This window comes from Schistosoma haematobium, chromosome 1 (assembly GCF_000699445.3).
Source record: "Schistosoma haematobium chromosome 1, whole genome shotgun sequence".
In the NCBI taxonomy this organism is placed as follows: domain Eukaryota; kingdom Metazoa; phylum Platyhelminthes; class Trematoda; order Strigeidida; family Schistosomatidae; genus Schistosoma; species Schistosoma haematobium.
Genome location: NC_067196.1, coordinates 92,522,149 through 92,542,529, shown reverse-complemented (window position 1 = coordinate 92,542,529; position 20,381 = coordinate 92,522,149). Strand labels below are relative to the sequence as shown.

The 20,381-nt window shown below is 36.0% G+C and overlaps 1 protein-coding gene across 1 annotated transcript; it reads right to left on the bottom strand.

Moving 5' to 3' along the window:
* Window positions 1-472: 472 nt before the first annotated feature.
* On the bottom strand, window positions 473-17,928 carry MS3_00010252 (uncharacterized protein; the record flags this gene model as incomplete). Its single annotated transcript, XM_051218611.1, has 12 exons — window positions 473-477; window positions 622-714; window positions 872-941; window positions 999-1,064; window positions 11,164-11,226; window positions 12,435-12,499; window positions 16,052-16,102; window positions 17,174-17,266; window positions 17,424-17,493; window positions 17,551-17,640; window positions 17,677-17,821; window positions 17,921-17,928. The coding sequence occupies 12 exons, from the start codon at window positions 17,926-17,928 to the stop codon at window positions 473-475; spliced, it is 819 nt and encodes a 272-aa protein (XP_051075573.1).
* Window positions 17,929-20,381: the final 2,453 nt, after the last annotated feature.

The window sequence follows — 20,381 nt, the reverse complement described above, 5'->3', positions numbered from 1 at the left end:
TTCGAATCAATCATGTTGTATTAGCAGGTTGTCAATGGTTGTTCGTTGACTAGATGTTTAAGAAAGCGCATGAGTTCTAACTTCATGATTATACGAATATGATAATCAAGAAAATGTGACGAGAGACACTAAACGTTTAAGAACTAAGTAAGTGACAGTAAAGATTTAGAGGACATCGCACATAACATGAAAGTTCACGTGCTTCAATGATGCAAACTGACTTCCCACACAACATGGCTTATTGTTGTAGCTGTAGTTAGATTCAATTCATTGAATCTACCACGAAGTGTCATAGTGGTGAGATACCTGTTTTGTGGTAGTTTGAACAGACAGTAGAGCAGGTGGTTTTCACTTGAGTGACTGCATCATTAGATCTGTTATCTATGCTCAATCAATTAGTGCCTATTTCGAAAGTAAATCACTGTTTTATTCCACGTTTTCATTGGACAATAATACGTGTTGTGAACACATTTTAGGCTACCGAATCATAGAAACAAAATAATCACTGTGTACTGCTGGGTTTTCACGAAATAACCAAGTAAAGTAATGAATCGTTTACGCAAAAAGAAAGTGAGAAATGAACAACAAGACGAAATATCAATGGATGATTAAATAACTCACTCTCATTCGAAATCTGATATTCAGGCACACCACCCTTTTCTAAGTCAGTGTAAATCGTTCCCAATCCATTTTCTATTTTCATTTCTATTGTACCTGTGTTTATTGAATGAAAATATGTAATTTGATTGACAATCTGCAGCGAATGAAGGAAACACTTTGAAATAAACTGGAGACTAAACTGAATTGTATGAACCGTGTGAATAAGCAAAACTCAGTAACAATTTGTGTTCGAAGAAAATCATTCTCTTACCATAACTGTGAATCTTTAGTACACTGACGTTTGTGCCATAGAATTTAAACGAGAATTTCAGAGGGACTTCCTGAAAATATACAAACATATGAATTAATACCTTCATTACAAACTGACGTCAACTCACCTCGTCAGCAGCCAATTTTACAAACTGTTCATCTACAACTGGAGAAGGCTGATTACGGCGGATTGTCTGGAAATAGTAGTAATAGTGAGACTGAATATGTGTATTAGGACCTGACTGATTACTTACGTATTCATGTGAGTCGTTTCCAAAAATTAATTTGCTATAAGTCGCTAGTCCAGAATTCTCACAAATTTCATGACAATCAAAAAATGTTGAAATTATTACGATGACCAAACTGAGCAGTATGAACTGGCCAGATGAAAAAGTATATCTGAAATTGTTCAGATGAACAAAACAACGTTATCTCATTAGATCACATTGAAATTCATATAACACGCTCATTTGTCTCAACTGTGCAGTCAACACTCACCTGATCATATTGTCCAAAACGATAATAATTCTTGTTAGATCTTGTTGAGTATATATAGATTTTTAAGTGCTAGTTTGTTTCTTTCTGATAGGATGGTTCAAAGTGTGATCAGTTAGACGATCAAAATTCATAAAGCCATACGATCATTGTTAACCAATCATCATGTTGGTAGATGAACACATCGTTATGCAGTATTCTTCTAGCTAGCTATTGACGCATATCAGCTGACGCATTTCCACTGTTGGTTGAAATTCTTCACCCCTATTGATGATAACCATTTTTGGATATCACTAGTATTCCTTTACTTCACTAAGTGATTAGTGAACTTTTGCTTCAAAATGTGTGCTCATATATTCACGAACAAACATTCTGTTGCTTTCAATAATCATCTATGAATTTATTGTCAATGATTCATTGTTTCTATTTGGTTGATTAAATTAATATTGGCACAAACTCCTTTGAATGGATGTCTAAATTTACATTTTTACATTTGAATATTACTTCAATCAAATTAATTCTATCTGATGATTCCATCATTGTCGAATGTGGAATTATAACTTGTGAACAAAGTCACATCAATTCTATTTGTCCAAGGTATATTTAGTCTACGCTAAATACAATGGATTAGTTAGATGGTGGTTGTAGGTAGTCGACAGGAAACCCTGGATCCGGGTTTCGTGCTACTTGGCACTCGTCAACAAAGTGTACCTGTAATCTTGAGGAAACTGATGCTCCTTGACGTATTCGATCCCGTGTCACTCAACCACTATCGAATCTCACAAAAGTGCACGCACTGTCGAGTCATCTAGACTGGTGGCCACATGGGAACGTGTTCGATAGCATTCGACCTGCACCAATTATAAGGACTTGACACACATGACATTGATCACCATCCAGTGATCAATCAATTGTGATAATGAATTAATTATTGATGAATGAATAACAGTCTACACTTTCGAAAACGAATGGTAATTTCAGTGAAAGAAACTAAGACTATTTATGTTTTGATTATATTTGCAAAGAGTAATCCTTCGTATTGTGAAGGTGAATTCTGCACTTCAAAATGCTGTCGACAATCATAAACATTTTCCATTCTCGTGTATTACAATATGTAGTTGAATGAACGGCTCATCAGCATTACAATTATATTCAGTGGTACATGAAACTGTACCACTAATATGTGGTCTGTTACCACATGACTATTGGTTCTTCTTATTAGTACTATCATCAGTGTAAGTAGTAGAAGGCTTATGTAATCATATAACTTATTCACTAAGGCTTGATAAGAATTCACCTGAGTGTTAGATCAGTCATTGATATCCATGGAAATCCTGTTGATTGGAATAGTAAACTAATCTCATAGAATGATTATCAAATTCTCTTCATAGTATAAGTCCACATTAATGTCCACTGAAACTTGATGATTAGGTTTAATAAACATTTCAAGTTTATAAATTATTTTATTCAGTATTCATTGAATTCCACTGAGTATTAAGGGAGTTCATGTTCAGTAATAAAAACTATATATCGATGACATGATTCCATTCACTAAGATAACATATAATGCATATCAGTGAATGCAAAAATATATTAGTGTACCGGAGAAAACACAAGGGTCAGTAATGACAGAGCTGAACGTATTATTCACTTTTTCACTCATCATCAGAGTACAACAGCGAATTTCTCGAATCTAATTATTTTCTGCACAGCATACATTCAATGTGCTTCACTTAATTCGAGAACTGCCATGTTGTATCTTCTCATTAAAGCAACATTTGAGACATATACCTCGTGACTTCCAAACAATTTCGACATTCATGAAGTGGATACATAATACTCCAAATGATGATCTTGCATATTTCGCAATGCTGAATTCGTATGATGTAAATGATATTTTCTGGTCAGCAATTTTAAGACCAAGTATAAAGGAACAATTAGTTTATACAAACACCACTGACTTTCAAATAGTTTGCAAGTAAGAATAAGATTTGATAAACTGAGAATTCTGTCCGATTTACCTGATCGAATACACACAAAACACCAACGTCTATCATTTCTGTTATTTTCTATACAATCTTCAAAGTAAAATTTACTATTTTCTATTCTCTGTGTAAATTATTTGAGCATTTAGTTAATGAGCATATTTCTGTTGAACTCAAATGTCTTTAGAAACATCATTGATTATAGTTTGTTGTTGTCTACCACTTCATTTCACCTCGTTAATCAAACAATATGGTATTCTCTTTACTGTATGCTGTATGGTGGGCGTAATAGGAATCTTAATTAGAATAGAATTTATCGCATTCCAATGATGTGCTTATGTGACTGACCTTCACCTACATACATTCACGGAAGTAAAATGAGTGAATTTCTCATCTCACAAAACATTGATACTTTTCTAAATATAAAATGAAGTGAAAACAATTCATTTGACTGTCGATGCATAGAAAGTCTCACTCTAACTATGAACGAACACTATGACCATTGGCCATCAAATTTCGAGTGAGTTGAGTGGTCGTTTACTCATAGAATCATTTGGTTTTCACCTTCTCTAAAATCAAGAGAATGACATATTAGGAGTATTGACTGAAATCAAAGTGGTGAATAACTATTGTATGATGGTAAATAATTTGATCAGTTCAAAAGTTTTAAGTGTGGAGCTATGGAGATTGTCACATTTTTGATTGAGATCAGGAATCGATGAATGTTAGACAACCATTGAGAACCTGGAATCGTCAATCGGTCGTCTCGTCACAGTACGGAACTCACCAGCAGTGAGATTCGAATCCAGCATCATCGGTCTCACGTGCGAACACTTAACCTGTAGACCATTGAGTCAGCCGGCATCCAATGGTTTTAATGTCTAATTTCAACTAATCCACGGTATTGTGCGACTGTCCACTATTGCCTTCAGTGAGTAAGTGCATTACAACACACATGGATGAAATGCACTGATCACAGCTTCTCACTAGAACTCCATGGAATCCATCTTGAAACCAGTCCTTAGTCATCACATGAAGTGGATTTCAGCGGTTAACATAGCAACAATTTCATCATAGAATAGCAATGTTTGGAGAGTATTTTACAGTCAGAGTAAACTTATGCTTGATATTATCTGTCCACTATTCCGTACACAAATATTTTTGCCGCATATGTGTCCGTAACAGTCTGTTATCGATTATTCTGTGTACATTCACAGTATGTATGCATAGTCCATAGTACATATCTCAAGTCTCGACGTAGTGAGATTTTACGATAAAGAAAATCGGATATAAAAAGCGAACAGCAACGAAAAGCACCTAGTAGTGTGCGTAATTGTGTCGGATATTTTGGGGATCGGTAAGCTGTAAGTGAAACTTGTCGCTTCATGTCTTGTCAATAACTATTGACATCAGCCTAATATCCAAGACGCTCAATACCAGATATATGAAATGAACAATTATTTGAATACACTGCAAATGCTTTTTCAAGCAGACGACTTGAGGAAATAGTAAGTCATTGATCATGATATATTTTATGAGAACCGAAAATATATAAATCAATTGAAAAAATGTCAACGCCTTTTACATCACTGACTACATCACAGATCATTTCATGGAATATGGCTGGAGAACAACTTAAACCGAAAAGAGGGAATTAGTATTTGGATCGGCCACAATGAACGGCTACTTACCTACGGCTCGTACTCCTCGAGGAGAGCACAGGTCGCTCACCAGCACACTCCATCTAAACCTGTTCTCGGCAATCCTTTCCACTTCTTACCAGTTGTTATTCATCCTTTTCATATGTGCTTATATTTCACAACGTAATGTGTTCTTTGGAATTCCGATTTTACGTTTCACTTCAGGATTCCAAGTTAAGGCTTGCCTCATGATGCAGTTTGATTATTCACGTGATGTATGTCCTATCCATTTCCATCGTCGTTTCCTAACTTCCTCTTCAGCTGGAGACTGGTTTGCTCTCTACCACAGAAGAATGTTGCTGATGGTATCCAGCCAATGGATGTTGAGTATCCTGCGTAGACAACTATTTATAATTACTTCCACCTTCTTGATGAAAGTTGTAGTAGTTCTCGAAGTTTCAGCTGCGTACAGTAGAACTGCCTTGACGTTCGTATTGAAGATTGTGAATTTGATATGAACTGATGGACAGTTGTTTTGAGCTCCATATGTTGTTCAATTGTATAAATGCGGTCCTTGCTCTGCCAATCCTCGCCTTCACGTCTGCATCTGAACCTCCTTGTTCATCGATGATGCTTCTCAGGTACATGAAAGATTCTACATCTTAGAGAGATTCTTCACGAAGTATGATTGAGTGGTTGTCCTCGGTGTTGCATTTGACGATGTTGGATTTTTCCTTGTGTATACTGAGATCTACTGATACAGAGACTGCTGCATTTGTTCGTGTGTATGCGATAGGAGGACTAGGTGATCTGCGAAGTCCAAATCGTCTAATTTATTCTGAGCTGTTCATTCCATGCCATGTTTTCACTCATATGTCGAGGTCTCGATAATCCAGTCGACCACCAGAAGAATGAGGAAGGGAGAGAGTGAACAGCCTTGTCTGACTCCGGTCCTTAATTGGAATGCATCTGTCAGCTGTCCTCCATGCACCGATTTGCACTGTAGTCCGTCTGGTGAGATCCGGATAATATTGATAATCTTCTCAGGAACTCCGTAGTGTCGAAGAAGTTTCCATAAAGTCCTCTTATCCACACGATCAAATGCCTTTTCATAATCAATAAAGTTGATATACAGTGACGAGTCCCACTCAACTGACTGTTCGACGATGACCCGTAGTGTCTCAATTTGGTCTGTGCACGATCGATCCTTACGGAATCCAGGCTGTTGATCTCGAAGTTGGGCGTCTACTGAGTCTTTCATCCGGTTCAGCAACATTCTGTTAAAGACTTTCCCTGGTACTGACAGTAGTGTGATGCATAAGTCTAATATACCGACATAATGTATCCAATTTTGTCACAATTTAAGCATTCAGGATCATGAAGAAGATATGAGTTCCGAGAATGCAGTTTGCGACAGGACAAACATTTATTAATCCGTGTTCACCTAATTATGGTGTATCGGAGCTGTGTGTAGAAGTGAGTGGTTATCCGTGCTGAGTAGCTTAGGGGATGACGCGACGATTTTCGAAGTAAACAATACTGAGTCCGAGTACCACAGTGACACACCAACTCTGTGATACAGGTGTAGCCAGCTGACGAGTCCCAAATGGGATGAAGAGACACGCGTCCTGGATTCCACTGATGGCCGCCATCCAACTCCGCTTATGTTATTTGCGAACTAATAGCAATAACGAGGTTACTCGCACGCGATGCACATATAAAATGAAAAGACTGATCATTTTTCAGTCACTAACATTATTGAGAACATTATAACAACCAATGCAATCTTTGTAGAATGTTGTCGCATAATTCCATGATATTTGAATAGATTATTAACACTACAGTGTGCCGTTTTTTAAACTATATCACCTTATTTAGCGATACTACGACAGGACTGTTACTAATTTATTGAACCTATATCTTTCCTCATTATTACTTGAGTATCAGCTGAATCCTCTAGAATTTTTTCATAATCAGCATTCATAACACCTAATTAACAATAGTCTGTCATCAAGCTTTTACTAAACAGTGAATAATCGAATAACGGAGGAATGAGGTGCCTCGTTAAATGTTGATGCGGTATTCTGACATTTCAGTTTCAAACAACGAACATCGACAATTTCAAATGATATTTTTCAGTGGTGAGACTTCATCAAACTGGACATTCACAACGGATTCATTGTTGATTACAATTGTCACATAATCACGTATACACGATACTGTTAATTCACAAGTGGAATGCTGTAAACTCTTGTAAAACTAATCAGTTTGCACCGAATGAAAACAATCACATAAATACAGAAAACCATATTTTATATTCTACAAACAATCATGAATGTTGTGTGTATTTCCATGAAACAATCAGCAATTCATTGAAGTGACTAACATAATCGAAAGTGTTTTCAATAGAATGAAAAAGGAAAATAACAGAGTCAGCTTGATGAAAACAACAAATAAGAAGGCGTTTGTGCGAATCATGGCATACTTCTCTTCTTTTTGATGGAGTTTTGTTCTCTGAGCTGGATGGTTTGGTCGTGGAGCTTTCATCGTTCTTCTGAACGACATCATCAGCACAAACTTCAGACTTCAATCTGAAGTTTGTGCTGATGATGTCGTTCAGAAGAACGATGAAAGCTCCACGACCAAACCATCCAGCTCAAAACAAAACTCCATCAAAATCATCCACCTGAGCTACAAATCTTCTCCACCATACTTCTCTTCTTTCTGTAAAACCATAACCCTATGACACATCCACTGCATACGACAATGAATGTGACAACAACCGGTACGATAATATACGAGTAATTGCGAGACCTCTTTTGCTCTTCATCCTCTGTCGTATCTGTAGTCACATTCTGAAAAAGCAAAACAGTACAATAATTACTCAATATCGAATATTTACCAAATGAGTTTCAGTGTTTTCAGTAGTTTGCCTCATTTCGTTTCTTAAGTCAGCTTCACTTATTGTTGGAGTTGTTTCTTCTTTTTCTTCGATAAGTGCTGGTTCTCCAGAAACGTCGACAATCGAGCTCTTCAGAAGGATGAAACAGTGGCAATATAACCAAATATTAAATATTTCATCATTCAATATACAGTATTTTCAGTATTGTTGACACAAGTGAATTCAACTAATAGTTACATAATTTACTTCTGTACTGTGTGATCAATGAGTATTGATTTAAGATATCTGCTACCGATTTGACAGTCAATGTGATAAGTACACATTATCCTACAATCAACAAACGACTAATATTTGTGTGATGAAATTTGTTTCCTGGATGTCATATCTTATCACAATCTAAATATTAATCAACAAACGTATAACTGTCTGTTTTATTGATGCAGTTCATACAGGATACACATTTCTCAACAAGGAATCAGAAATACTTATTCTGAACTTGAACTATGAGAGTTTTGGGAACTTGAACTAATCACTCAATCATGCTACACGATTTTCAACAGATTACGCTTTATCATTTAAACTATTTTCATCGATATGTTTCAATAGTTTCCGTAGATTTACGGTTTCATATTGGACAGCGGAAATCTGTTCACATTCTATGAGCTGAGAAATTGATGTTTACAGACATTAGCGTTAAACAATGCAGTGAAATGTTCTTCCGAGTAAATAGATTTACAAATATGCTGATACTGAATACAAACTGTGAAGCCTACCGATTACTTACTTTATTCTGGCAACCATTGACTTTGAAGTTGTGAGTGCCGTTATCATTACTGGTAATGCACATATTGCCTTGTTCACACCACATACACGGTGTGTTCAAGATTTTTGCGTCTCGACATGCTTTAATCGACTTGTGGTTCGGACAATCTTTGGTGAAAACAATAAGGTGATCGCATTACACGTTATCGAAGAAAACATTGGTGAATTAAAAAAAACATGTAACTATAACTCAATGATATTATGGTAATTTCGCAGTTGAGTGACTATTTCATTCACTGTGAGTTTGTCATCATATTGCGCAATGCAAAATTCAGTGCACTTTCAATGTCATTCACATTTCACGACATGATGTTGATGTTGAACAAAACTACGTTCAATAATGAACGATGAGTTTTGACGAGCAAATTTCGTGGATTTCATTGACTGTGAACTTTCAGGAATGTACATACTGTGCTGTCACAGCATTGAGTAAGGCGTATTGCACTTAATGTTTGTCGAATTTCATTCCATGATGTCAGTTTTATGACTGAAAGATGGGTTGTATACCACGCCTTAATATGAAAAGTGGTCAATAAAGTTGAAAACTCACTCAAACAGACCACTTGGAAATCGGTGCAAGAAAGTCAGTTGTTCAAAGACAGAAAATACATTTTCAATAATGTGAATTCAATCGAACAAAACAGAGGAAAGTAACGTTGTTTATCAATTGATCGTTGACGTTTTTCTTGAACAGACTTCAGTCAATCTACTGTGGTGGAAAGTTTCAAACTATATGGCCATACTATATATCCTGTGTGCTTTCAGATCGCACATCAGTCTAGTTAATTCATGAAAAGTCATCCATAATAGATAATACTTTATTCAACGAATATTGACGTCGATCTGAACAATAGATTATGGAATGATTCTCTCAGTTGTCGAAATGTTATTTCAACAGTCTAACATGATGAACTGGACAATGTTCGTGGTTATTCACTGTAAGTACTCACGAAAAAGAAAACGTATTAATTCCATGAAAATCGTTAGTATATTTGATACTGTATTAATATCTCCTGACAGTGATAAATTAAAATCTGACAAGTAACTTGTATACACCTTCAATTTACCGGTCGAGTAGGATAAAGTAAAGATTTTGGAAATTATGCTATTGCATTCAACATATTTAAAATTCCATAGCGTTTCCGCGATTCCGACACCTCGTGGAAATTCACTATCATTTGATCCAAATGAAAAAAATAAATGACACTGTCAAGTCAATGCAAAATTAACTGACAGACTTATATCATCAGATCTATCGTTTTGTGGCATTTTGTCTAAGTAAATTTCATCAAAGTGATGACATTTGTCGTGGTTCAAAATGTGTCTCCAATCATTTTAAATATTCAACAGTGAATAGACGTTTGATGTGACTAGAGTTGAGATTGATGGTTAAATATCATTTTATAACTGATCAAAATTATACATGAACTCTTCAATTTTATGAAATAGAAATTGTGCAACCAAGTGTGAGAATAGTCAACTCTGATAAAATAAGGTTGAACATACCCCCGGCAACTTCATACTCGACCAAAGTTTTAGTTTTGATCCACTTTCGAGGAACACCAATAACAGCGGATATCGGTGCTTGTTCAAATAAGATTTACAGAAAAAGACACTTAAAATATTGATTTCCATTTTAAGTATAACAACGTGCTTGCACGTATAAGGAGCAATCAAAATAAAAAACAGTTTAATATCTTATCATGAATACAATGATGGTCAAACAGCATCCTCACGAAATATGCTTTAAATGAATTTTGGTTTCGAAAGTGATCATCGTCTAACCAGTAAATGAAAAATGATGTCGTTAAGTTTCTGATTTGTGTTATACGCGTGTCAGTGCAACATCTTTAAAAAATATGTTTAACTCGTTAGCAATAATTTCACAAATTATCAACATTGATGTTTACTGTGAAACGACTCAGCATCACATTGCAACAGATCATCAGGTAACTCTTGACCAAATGTTTAATGCACTTTCTCATAGTCAATCAATAAAGACTGCATCCAACCTAATCACTTACACTAAACGCTTGCCTTGGAACTCAGCTTCATCTTTCAACCACCATTTAAGCGTAGCGTGAAGTTTCAGCATTGTGTAAAACAACTATGAGTCCTGTTTGACAAAATATGCTTCCTTTTGTATTGAGTAGTAGAAGAATAGGGACTACAGGTTTGACGAATTGAACAGTGAATGAGTAAGTGAATAAAATAATGGCTGTATCATCTACCTAATTTCGTTGTTCATATATCCCTATCTGGATCAGTCAATCGGTAAACATATGCGAAATATTCCTCCAAATATCCAATGACGCTTTATCTCATGTGACATGACATGTGTTGATATACAGAAAATAAGTTACAAAAAGAATGTAACATTAGTCTAACAGATGGTTGTTCATGTATTTCAGTGTAAATCAGAATATAAATGACATTTGTTACCTCCTACTTGACACAGGAATTGACGGTTAACGACCGATTCCAATTCATTTTCCCTGATTTCCTCAGAAACCTGAAAAGTTGTAATGAATGTCTGAGTCAAGATCTGTCAACACACTAACACCTATCACAAAATCAACCAACCATTGAAGTAATGTGTCGTCATTCACATAATCTTATACAAAGACAAATTATCATACTCACAGTAAGCATGCTGATCGTCTCAGTTTCCTTAAAACTATGTTCCATCTAGTCTAAAAACATATTCTGACTCACCTCATTTGTCAACTTCAGAGAAGTTAGATAAACGATCTATCTATCTATCATGGACTGAGGTGGTATAATGTGAGATGAATATCCACGTCGGTTGATAGAAATGTGCTTGTGAATGACTGAAATGTTGCTGCACGTGAATGTGTAGTCATGTGGTGTGGTTGTGTTGATGTGCTCACTTCCATCCATTAGTGCTTGTTTCCAAAGAGAATGCTTTCCATAATGTGTTCTGATTACCTCGAAACAATAAAGACTGATTCAGTTTAACACACATGACACCTTTCATCTTAAAAGCCCATCCTGGCTGCCTGTATTCCGAATGGGTGAATTAATAAATTCTGGCATTAGAACAGTTACACACATTCAAGAGTGGACTCTTCAAACATCTGATCTTCAGAAGACGTACCGAAGCTTGACAATATTTAATTGTTCCTTTGTAGTGTGGTGTGAGCTACTTATATCCATATAAGAATTATATGACTTTAGGCAGGAACAGAATGTCTGGCACCAGAGAGACAAGGAGATCGAGCAGTAAAGATTGAAAACAGAATGCAATTTGTATGAAAATGCAAGAACAATGCAGTCTGAGTTATTTTAAGACAATTGGTGGACATTTTGCAAATTAAGCATTTACTATATGATTGTTAGATTTTATTAACAAGTTCTGTAATTTCCTATCAAATATATTCGATTGCTCTCACTCATGTTCTTGTTCATAAAAGTTGTACCCTGACGTACACTGTTTGTACTTAGTCGGCGCGAAGACACCAGAATATCTTCAGGTGACTCCTTACCATTCACTCTTTTATAAAAGTGCTAGAATAAAGTGTGTCACAAAAGGATTGTTAATGGCATCATATAGTCTGTATGCACATGAACAAATGTTGATCTCTTTCTGTCGTCTTCAATGTACATCAATGCATTCGACTGTATTGAATTGCATTAAATAGTGTAATAATCTGAAGGACGTGAAACAAAACAACTGTGACATTTAACTGTGCGACTTACGTTCTCATAATAAACAGATATCTTCCCGCTCGGATGTATGAGATTTAACACCTTCAATTCAACATCTGCAACAAGAAGACCGTCGTTATTTAAAATTTCAGGAATTTATGATGAACATGTTATTGTCAGATGTGACATTGTATGTGTCTACCCACACAGTGATCAGATTTAGGCAGATATTTACCGCGTTATCCCAAATGATTTCTTTAGTTGAATTCGAAGTAAATATAGTCTGCTGAACGTCATGCAATTATACCTTTAGCTCTCCTACAATTACTTACGTTCCCAAGATCGGATAAAGAAGGAGGGTTGAGCAAATTTAGTCACGAACATGAAAACGCTTCACACACTAATGCTGTTCAAAGTAGCACGAAATGCACTTGTAGGATGGGAATCTCACGGACTCAGGATCACCAAAGCATCGTTCAACACAAATAAGAACGGGATCACGATGAATGCTTTTCAATCATATGCACCCACCGATGATAGCAACGACGACGATAAAGATCAATTCTACGATAAGCTGCAATCAATCATAGCGAAGTGCTAAAGACGAAACCTCATCATCCTAATGGGAGATCTAAACGCGGTAGTCGGAATACACAACACCCGATATGAAGATATCGTGAGACGACATGGATTGACTGGGAGAGAGAAACGAAACTGGAGAAAGAATTGCAAATCTATATGCATTCAACAAATTGGTCATAGTTGGCACAATATTTCCACAAAGCTACATGGATCTCACCGCATCACACCACAGAGAACCAGATAGATCATATTCGCCTCAACAAAAAATCCTAAGGACAATGGAAGATGTGAGAAGCATGAGGGGAGCTGACAGAACTTCAGATCACCAGACTACCTCGTTGTGGCAAATTTAAAACTGGAGCTGGAAAGTTATCAAAGAAGCACTAGCGTCAACGTGTTAAGAGGTGTCAGGAGGCGGCAGCAAGCATCTCTATAGAAACACTAGACAATTTTGAAGGAAGGAAGAACAAGAACACAGCAACTAATAACAGCCGAACACGAGCAGAGATAGTCAAGACACAAGTTGAGTACACAGAAGCAAAAAAGCAAGTGAAGAAGAGCATTAAAGCCGACAAGTAGAAATACTAGGAAGAACTAGCAACGACATGGAAGAGAGCTGCAGAAGAAGGAAATATGAAACAACTATTCGATACAACGAAGAAACTTGCAGGGAAATATTCTAAACCAAAGAGACCGGACAAAGAAGAAAAGACAATCATCAAGATTCAGGAATCGAGGAGTAGATAGATAGAGTACATTGAGGAACTGTTGAATAGACCAGCTATATTGAATCCACCTACCTATAAATGTCACCCCACCAACGACCGAAGAAATCAGAATGACTATCAGACAAATCAAGAGCGGGAAAGCAGCAGGACCTGACAATATACCAGCTGAACAATTGAAGTCATATATTGAAGTAAGTGAAAAGAAAGGTAACTCATCAAGATACGAAAGAAAGGAGATGTGAGCAAATGTGAGGACTACATATGCATCACACTACTGTCAGTACCAGGGAAAGTCTCTAACAGAGTGTTGCTGAACCGGATGAAAGACGCAGTAGACACCCGACTTCGAGATCAACAGCCTGGATTCCGTAAGGATCGATCGTGCACAGACCAAATTGAGACACTACGGATCATCGTCGAACAATTATTTGAGTGAAACTCGACACTGTACATCAACTTCATTGATTATGAAAAGGCATTTGACAGAGAAGACAGGAGGACGTTCTTCGACAATCCTCAGTTCCTGAGAAGATTATCAATATTATTTGGAACTCACCAGACGGACTACAGTGCAAATTGGTGCATGGAGGACAGCTGACAGATGCATTCCAAGTAAGAACCGGAGTCAAACAAGACTGTATACTCTCTCCCTTCCTCATTCTTCTGGTGGTCGACTGGATTATGGAGACCTCGGCATCTGAGGAAAACATGGCATGGAATGAACAGCTCAGAATAAATTAGACGATTTGGACTTCGCAGATCACCTAGAATTCCTGTCGCATACACACGAACAGATTCAGATGAAGACAGCCAGTGTAGCAGCAGTCTCTGTATCAGTAGATCTCAGTATACACAAGGAAAAATCCAACATCGTCAAATGCAACACCGAGGACAACCACTCAATCATACTTCGCGAAGAATCTCTCTAAGATGTGGAATCTTTCATGTACCTGAGAAGCATCATCGATGAACAAGGAGGTTCAGATGCAGACGTGAATGCGAGGATTGGCAGAGCAAGGACCGCATTTATACAATTGAACAACATATGGAGCTCAAAACAACTGTCCATCAGTTCATATCAAATTCACAATCTTCAATACGAACGTCAAGGCAGTTCTACTGTACGCAGCTGAAACTTCGAGAACTACTACAACTGCCATCAAAAGGTTCAAGTATTTATAAATAGCTGTCTACGCAGGATACTTAACATCCATTGACTGGATACCATCAGCAACAACCTTCTGTGGCAGAGAACAAACCAGCATCCATCTGTAGAGGAAGTTAGGATAAGACATACATTACGCAAATCATCAAACTGCATCACGAGGATAGGACATACGGATTACGCAAATCATCAAACTGCATCACGAGGCAATCCCTAAGCACATATGAAAAGGATGAATAACAACTGGAAATATGTGGAAAGGATTGCTGAGGACAGGTTTAGATGGAGTGTGCTGTTGAGCGACGTGTGCTTTCCACGAGGAGTAACAGGTTTAGATAATTAAGTAAGTAAGAGGATTATGTAAATGAAACAAGAATGCATCTTTCAAGATGAATGTCAAATGCTTATTTGTCTAGGGTATGCTACACGCTTATTTTCATATTGAAACAATAAATCTTCAAGCTTCTAATTAGATCTGATGCTTGTGGATATATATTCGCATTGACGCAATATTATCTATAATTACTCATGAAACAATCGACTTTAAGTACATATGACGTGAGCCGTTGACTGTTTGTTCACAAAGAGAACTTGGCAATTTAATTGTTTGTGTAACACATTGGTAAATCAGTCGATCAGATGACTCTGATCACAATATTTGTTAAAGATGAGAATTGAATAGCCTTATATATATCGTCTTAACAATCTCATAATTTGAAAGAATAATATATAAGTATGACTGTGTATTGAGTAAATGTTTGAATGAATGAGATGTTCACAGAAATGGCTTTGCAATGCACACAGATGTACCTATTTTTATAAACAGACTTCTCATCATGTTTCTTTAAAGTATGTCAACGAAGATGAATCTCTGTATTCGTCTGTCCACAAGTGGAATGAGACTGTGACTTGATTTATCCACAATAATCTATCTATTACTCGTCAAATCTAGTATGTTCGTGCTGATTTCAACTGTTCTTCATGTCTCAATCAATGTGTTCAAACAATCCGTGGATTCCATATAGAGTTTCCGTCTAATTTTTCAGAATGTTCACGCTTTATAACTTCAGTCAATTTTTGAAAAGAATTCAGTTACGCGTGCCGATTGGAAAACGTGAGAGTAATTACAGTTAATGATGGTGTAAGTGTTAATATGTCACATGTTTTCAAACAATCATTTAATGAATACATACTTTTACCATCAATGTTTCGGTGAAAAATGCTTCGGACAGCTAATAATTCCTCTGAAATAGCGAAAGGAAAAATAAGTTGTGTTTAAGTATTTGCATTACGAATACCCGCCCCTTTTAAAAAACATGCATTTCAACACAGAATGAGTTTGGACACCAGCTATCATCTTCTTTTCAACGTTTAAATAAACCAGTTCAAGTAAATGAGAGTTTGAAGGATCCTTATCATTATTATTATTATTTCAACGACGAGATGAACATTTCAATGTCGACAACTGAGAAAAATATTTTACTTCTAGAACGTCGGTTCTAACACATTTTGCTTAACTAAGATACCGTTGATATCCTACCGACAATGCACATACGAAATTATTTTCCGAGATCCTGTTATTCCAATGTTTTCTCTATTTACCTAGCTATTATGCAGAAATGCTACTCCAATGTCATTAATCACGATAACTGAGTGAGTGAATTAACTTCGTTTTTATGTTCTAGGTGTTCTGGTTCGAATCAATCATGTTGTATTAGCAGGTTGTCAATGGTTGTTCGTTGACTAGATGTTTAAGAAAGCGCATGAGTTCTAACTTCATGATTATACGAATATGATAATCAAGAAAATGTGACGAGAGACACTAAACGTTTAAGAACTAAGTAAGTGACAGTAAAGATTTAGAGGACATCGCACATAACATGAAAGTTCACGTGCTTCAATGATGCAAACTGACTTCCCACACAACATGGCTTATTGTTGTAGCTGTAGTTAGATTCAATTCATTGAATCTACCACGAAGTGTCATAGTGGTGAGATACCTGTTTTGTGGTAGTTTGAACAGACAGTAGAGCAGGTGGTTTTCACTTGAGTGACTGCATCATTAGATCTGTTATCTATGCTCAATCAATTAGTGCCTATTTCGAAAGTAAATCACTGTTTTATTCCACGTTTTCATTGGACAATAATACGTGTTGTGAACACATTTTAGGCTACCGAATCATAGAAACAAAATAATCACTGTGTACTGCTGGGTTTTCACGAAATAACCAAGTAAAGTAATGAATCGTTTACGCAAAAAGAAAGTGAGAAATGAACAACAAGACGAAATATCAATGGATGATTAAATAACTCACTCTCATTCGAAATCTGATATTCAGGCACACCACCCTTTTCTAAGTCAGTGTAAATCGTTCCCAATCCATTTTCTATTTTCATTTCTATTGTACCTGTGTTTATTGAATGAAAATATGTAATTTGATTGACAATCTGCAGCGAATGAAGGAAACACTTTGAAATAAACTGGAGACTAAACTGAATTGTATGAACCGTGTGAATAAGCAAAACTCAGTAACAATTTGTGTTCGAAGAAAATCATTCTCTTACCATAACTGTGAATCTTTAGTACACTGACGTTTGTGCCATAGAATTTAAACGAGAATTTCAGAGGGACTTCCTGAAAATATACAAACATATGAATTAATACCTTCATTACAAACTGACGTCAACTCACCTCGTCAGCAGCCAATTTTACAAACTGTTCATCTACAACTGGAGAAGGCTGATTACGGCGGATTGTCTGGAAATAGTAGTAATAGTGAGACTGAATATGTGTATTAGGACCTGACTGATTACTTACGTATTCATGTGAGTCGTTTCCAAAAATTAATTTGCTATAAGTCGCTAGTCCAGAATTCTCACAAATTTCATGACAATCAAAAAATGTTGAAATTATTACGATGACCAAACTGAGCAGTGTGAACTGGCCAGATGAAAAAGTATATCTGAAATTGTTCAGATGAACAAAACAACGTTATCTCATTAGATCACATTGAAATTCATATAACACGCTCATTTGTCTCAACTGTGCAGTCAACACTCACCTGATCATATTGTCCAAAACGATAATAATTCTTGTTAGATCTTGTTGAGTATATATAGATTTTTAAGTGCTAGTTTGTTTCTTTCTGATAGGATGGTTCAAAGTGTGATCAGTTAGACGATCAAAATTCATAAAGCCATACGATCATTGTTAACCAATCATCATGTTGGTAGATGAACACATCGTTATGCAGTATTCTTCTAGCTAGCTATTGACGCATATCAGCTGACGCATTTCCACTGTTGGTTGAAATTCTTCACCCCTATTGATGATAACCATTTTTGGATATCACTAGTATTCCTTTACTTCACTAAGTGATTAGTGAACTTTTGCTTCAAAATGTGTGCTCATATATTCACGAACAAACATTCTGTTGCTTTCAATAATCATCTATGAATTTATTGTCAATGATTCATTGTTTCTATTTGGTTGATTAAATTAATATTGGCACAAACTCCTTTGAATGGATGTCTAAATTTACATTTTTACATTTGAATATTACTTCAATCAAATTAATTCTATCTGATGATTCCATCATTGTCGAATGTGGAATTATAACTTGTGAACAAAGTCACATCAATTCTATTTGTCCAAGGTATATTTAGTCTACGCTAAATACAATGGATTAGTTAGGTGGTGGTTGTAGGTAGTCGACAGGAAACCCTGGATCCGGGTTTCGTGCTACTTGGCACTCGTCAACAAAGTGTACCTGTAATCTTGAGGAAACTGATGCTCCTTGACGTATTCGATCCCGTGTCACTCAACCACTATCGAATCTCACAAAAGTGCACGCACTGTCGAGTCATCTAGACTGGTGGCCACATGGGAACGTGTTCGATAGCATTCGACCTGCACCAATTATAAGGACTTGACACACATGACATTGATCACCACCCAGTGATCAATCAATTGTGATAATGAATTAATTATTGATGAATGAATAACAGTCTACACTTTCGAAAACGAATGGTAATTTCAGTGAAAGAAACTAAGACTATTTATGTTTTGATTATATTTGCAAAGAGTAATCCTTCGTATTGTGAAGGTGAATTCTGCACTTCAAAATGTTGTCGACAATAAATAACATTTTGCATTCTCGTGTATTACAATATGTAGTTGAATGAACGGCTCATCAGCATTACAATTATATTCAGTGGTACATGAAATTGTACCACTAATATGTGGTCTGTTATCACACGACTATTGGTTCTTCTTATTAGTGCTATCATCAGTGTAAGTAGTAGAAGGCTTATGTAATCATATAACTTATTCACTAAGGCTTGATAAGAATTTACCTGAGTGTTAGATCAGTCATTGATATCCATGGAAATCCTGTGGATTGGAATAGTGAACTAATCTCATAGAATCATTGTCAATTTGTCCTCATAGGATAAGTCCACATTCATGTCGATTGAAACTTGATGTATTTCATATGATGATTAGGTTTAATAAACATTTCAAGTTTATAAATTATTTTATTCAGTATTCATTGAATTCCATTGAGTATTAAGGGAGTTCATGTTCAGTAATAAAAACTGTATATCGATGACATGATTCCATTCACTAAGTTAACGTATAATGCATATCAGTGAATGCAAAAATATATTAGTTTACCGGAGAATACACAAGGGTCAGTAATGACAGAGCTGAACGTATTATTCACTTTTTCACTCATCATCAGAGTACAACAGCGAATTTCTCGAATCTAATTATTTTCTGCACAGCATACATTCAATGTGCTTCACTTAATTCGAGAACTGCCATATTGTATCTTCTCATTTCAGCAACATTTGAGACATAGACCTCGTGACTTCCGAAGAATTTCGGCATTAACGAAGTGGATTCATAATTCTTCAAAATGATGATCTTGCATAATTCACTATTCTGAATTAGTATGATGTAAACGATATTTTCTGGTCAGCAATTTTTAGACCAAATATAAAAGAGCAATTAGTTTACACAAACACCACTGACTTTCAAATAGTTTGCAATTAAGAATAAGATTTGATAAACTGAGAATTCTGTCCGATACACACTTAACACCAACCTCTATCATTTCTGTTACTTCCCATACAATTTTCAGAGTAAAATTTACTATTTTCCATTCTCAGTGTAAATTATTTCAGCGTTTAGTTAATGAGCATATTTCTGTTGAACTCAAGTGTCTACAGAAACATCATTGATTATAGTTTGTTGTTGTCTACCACTTCATTTCACCTCGTTAATCAAACAATATGGTATTCTCTTTACTGTATGCTGTATGGTGGGCGTAATATGAATCTTAATTAGAATAGAATTTATCGCATTCCAATGATGTGCTTATGTGACTGACCTTCACCTACATACATTCACGGAAGTAAAATGAGTGAATTTCTCATCTCACAAAACATTGATACTTTTCTAAATATAAAATGACGTGAAAACAATTCATTTGACTGTCGATGCATAGAAAGTCTCACTCT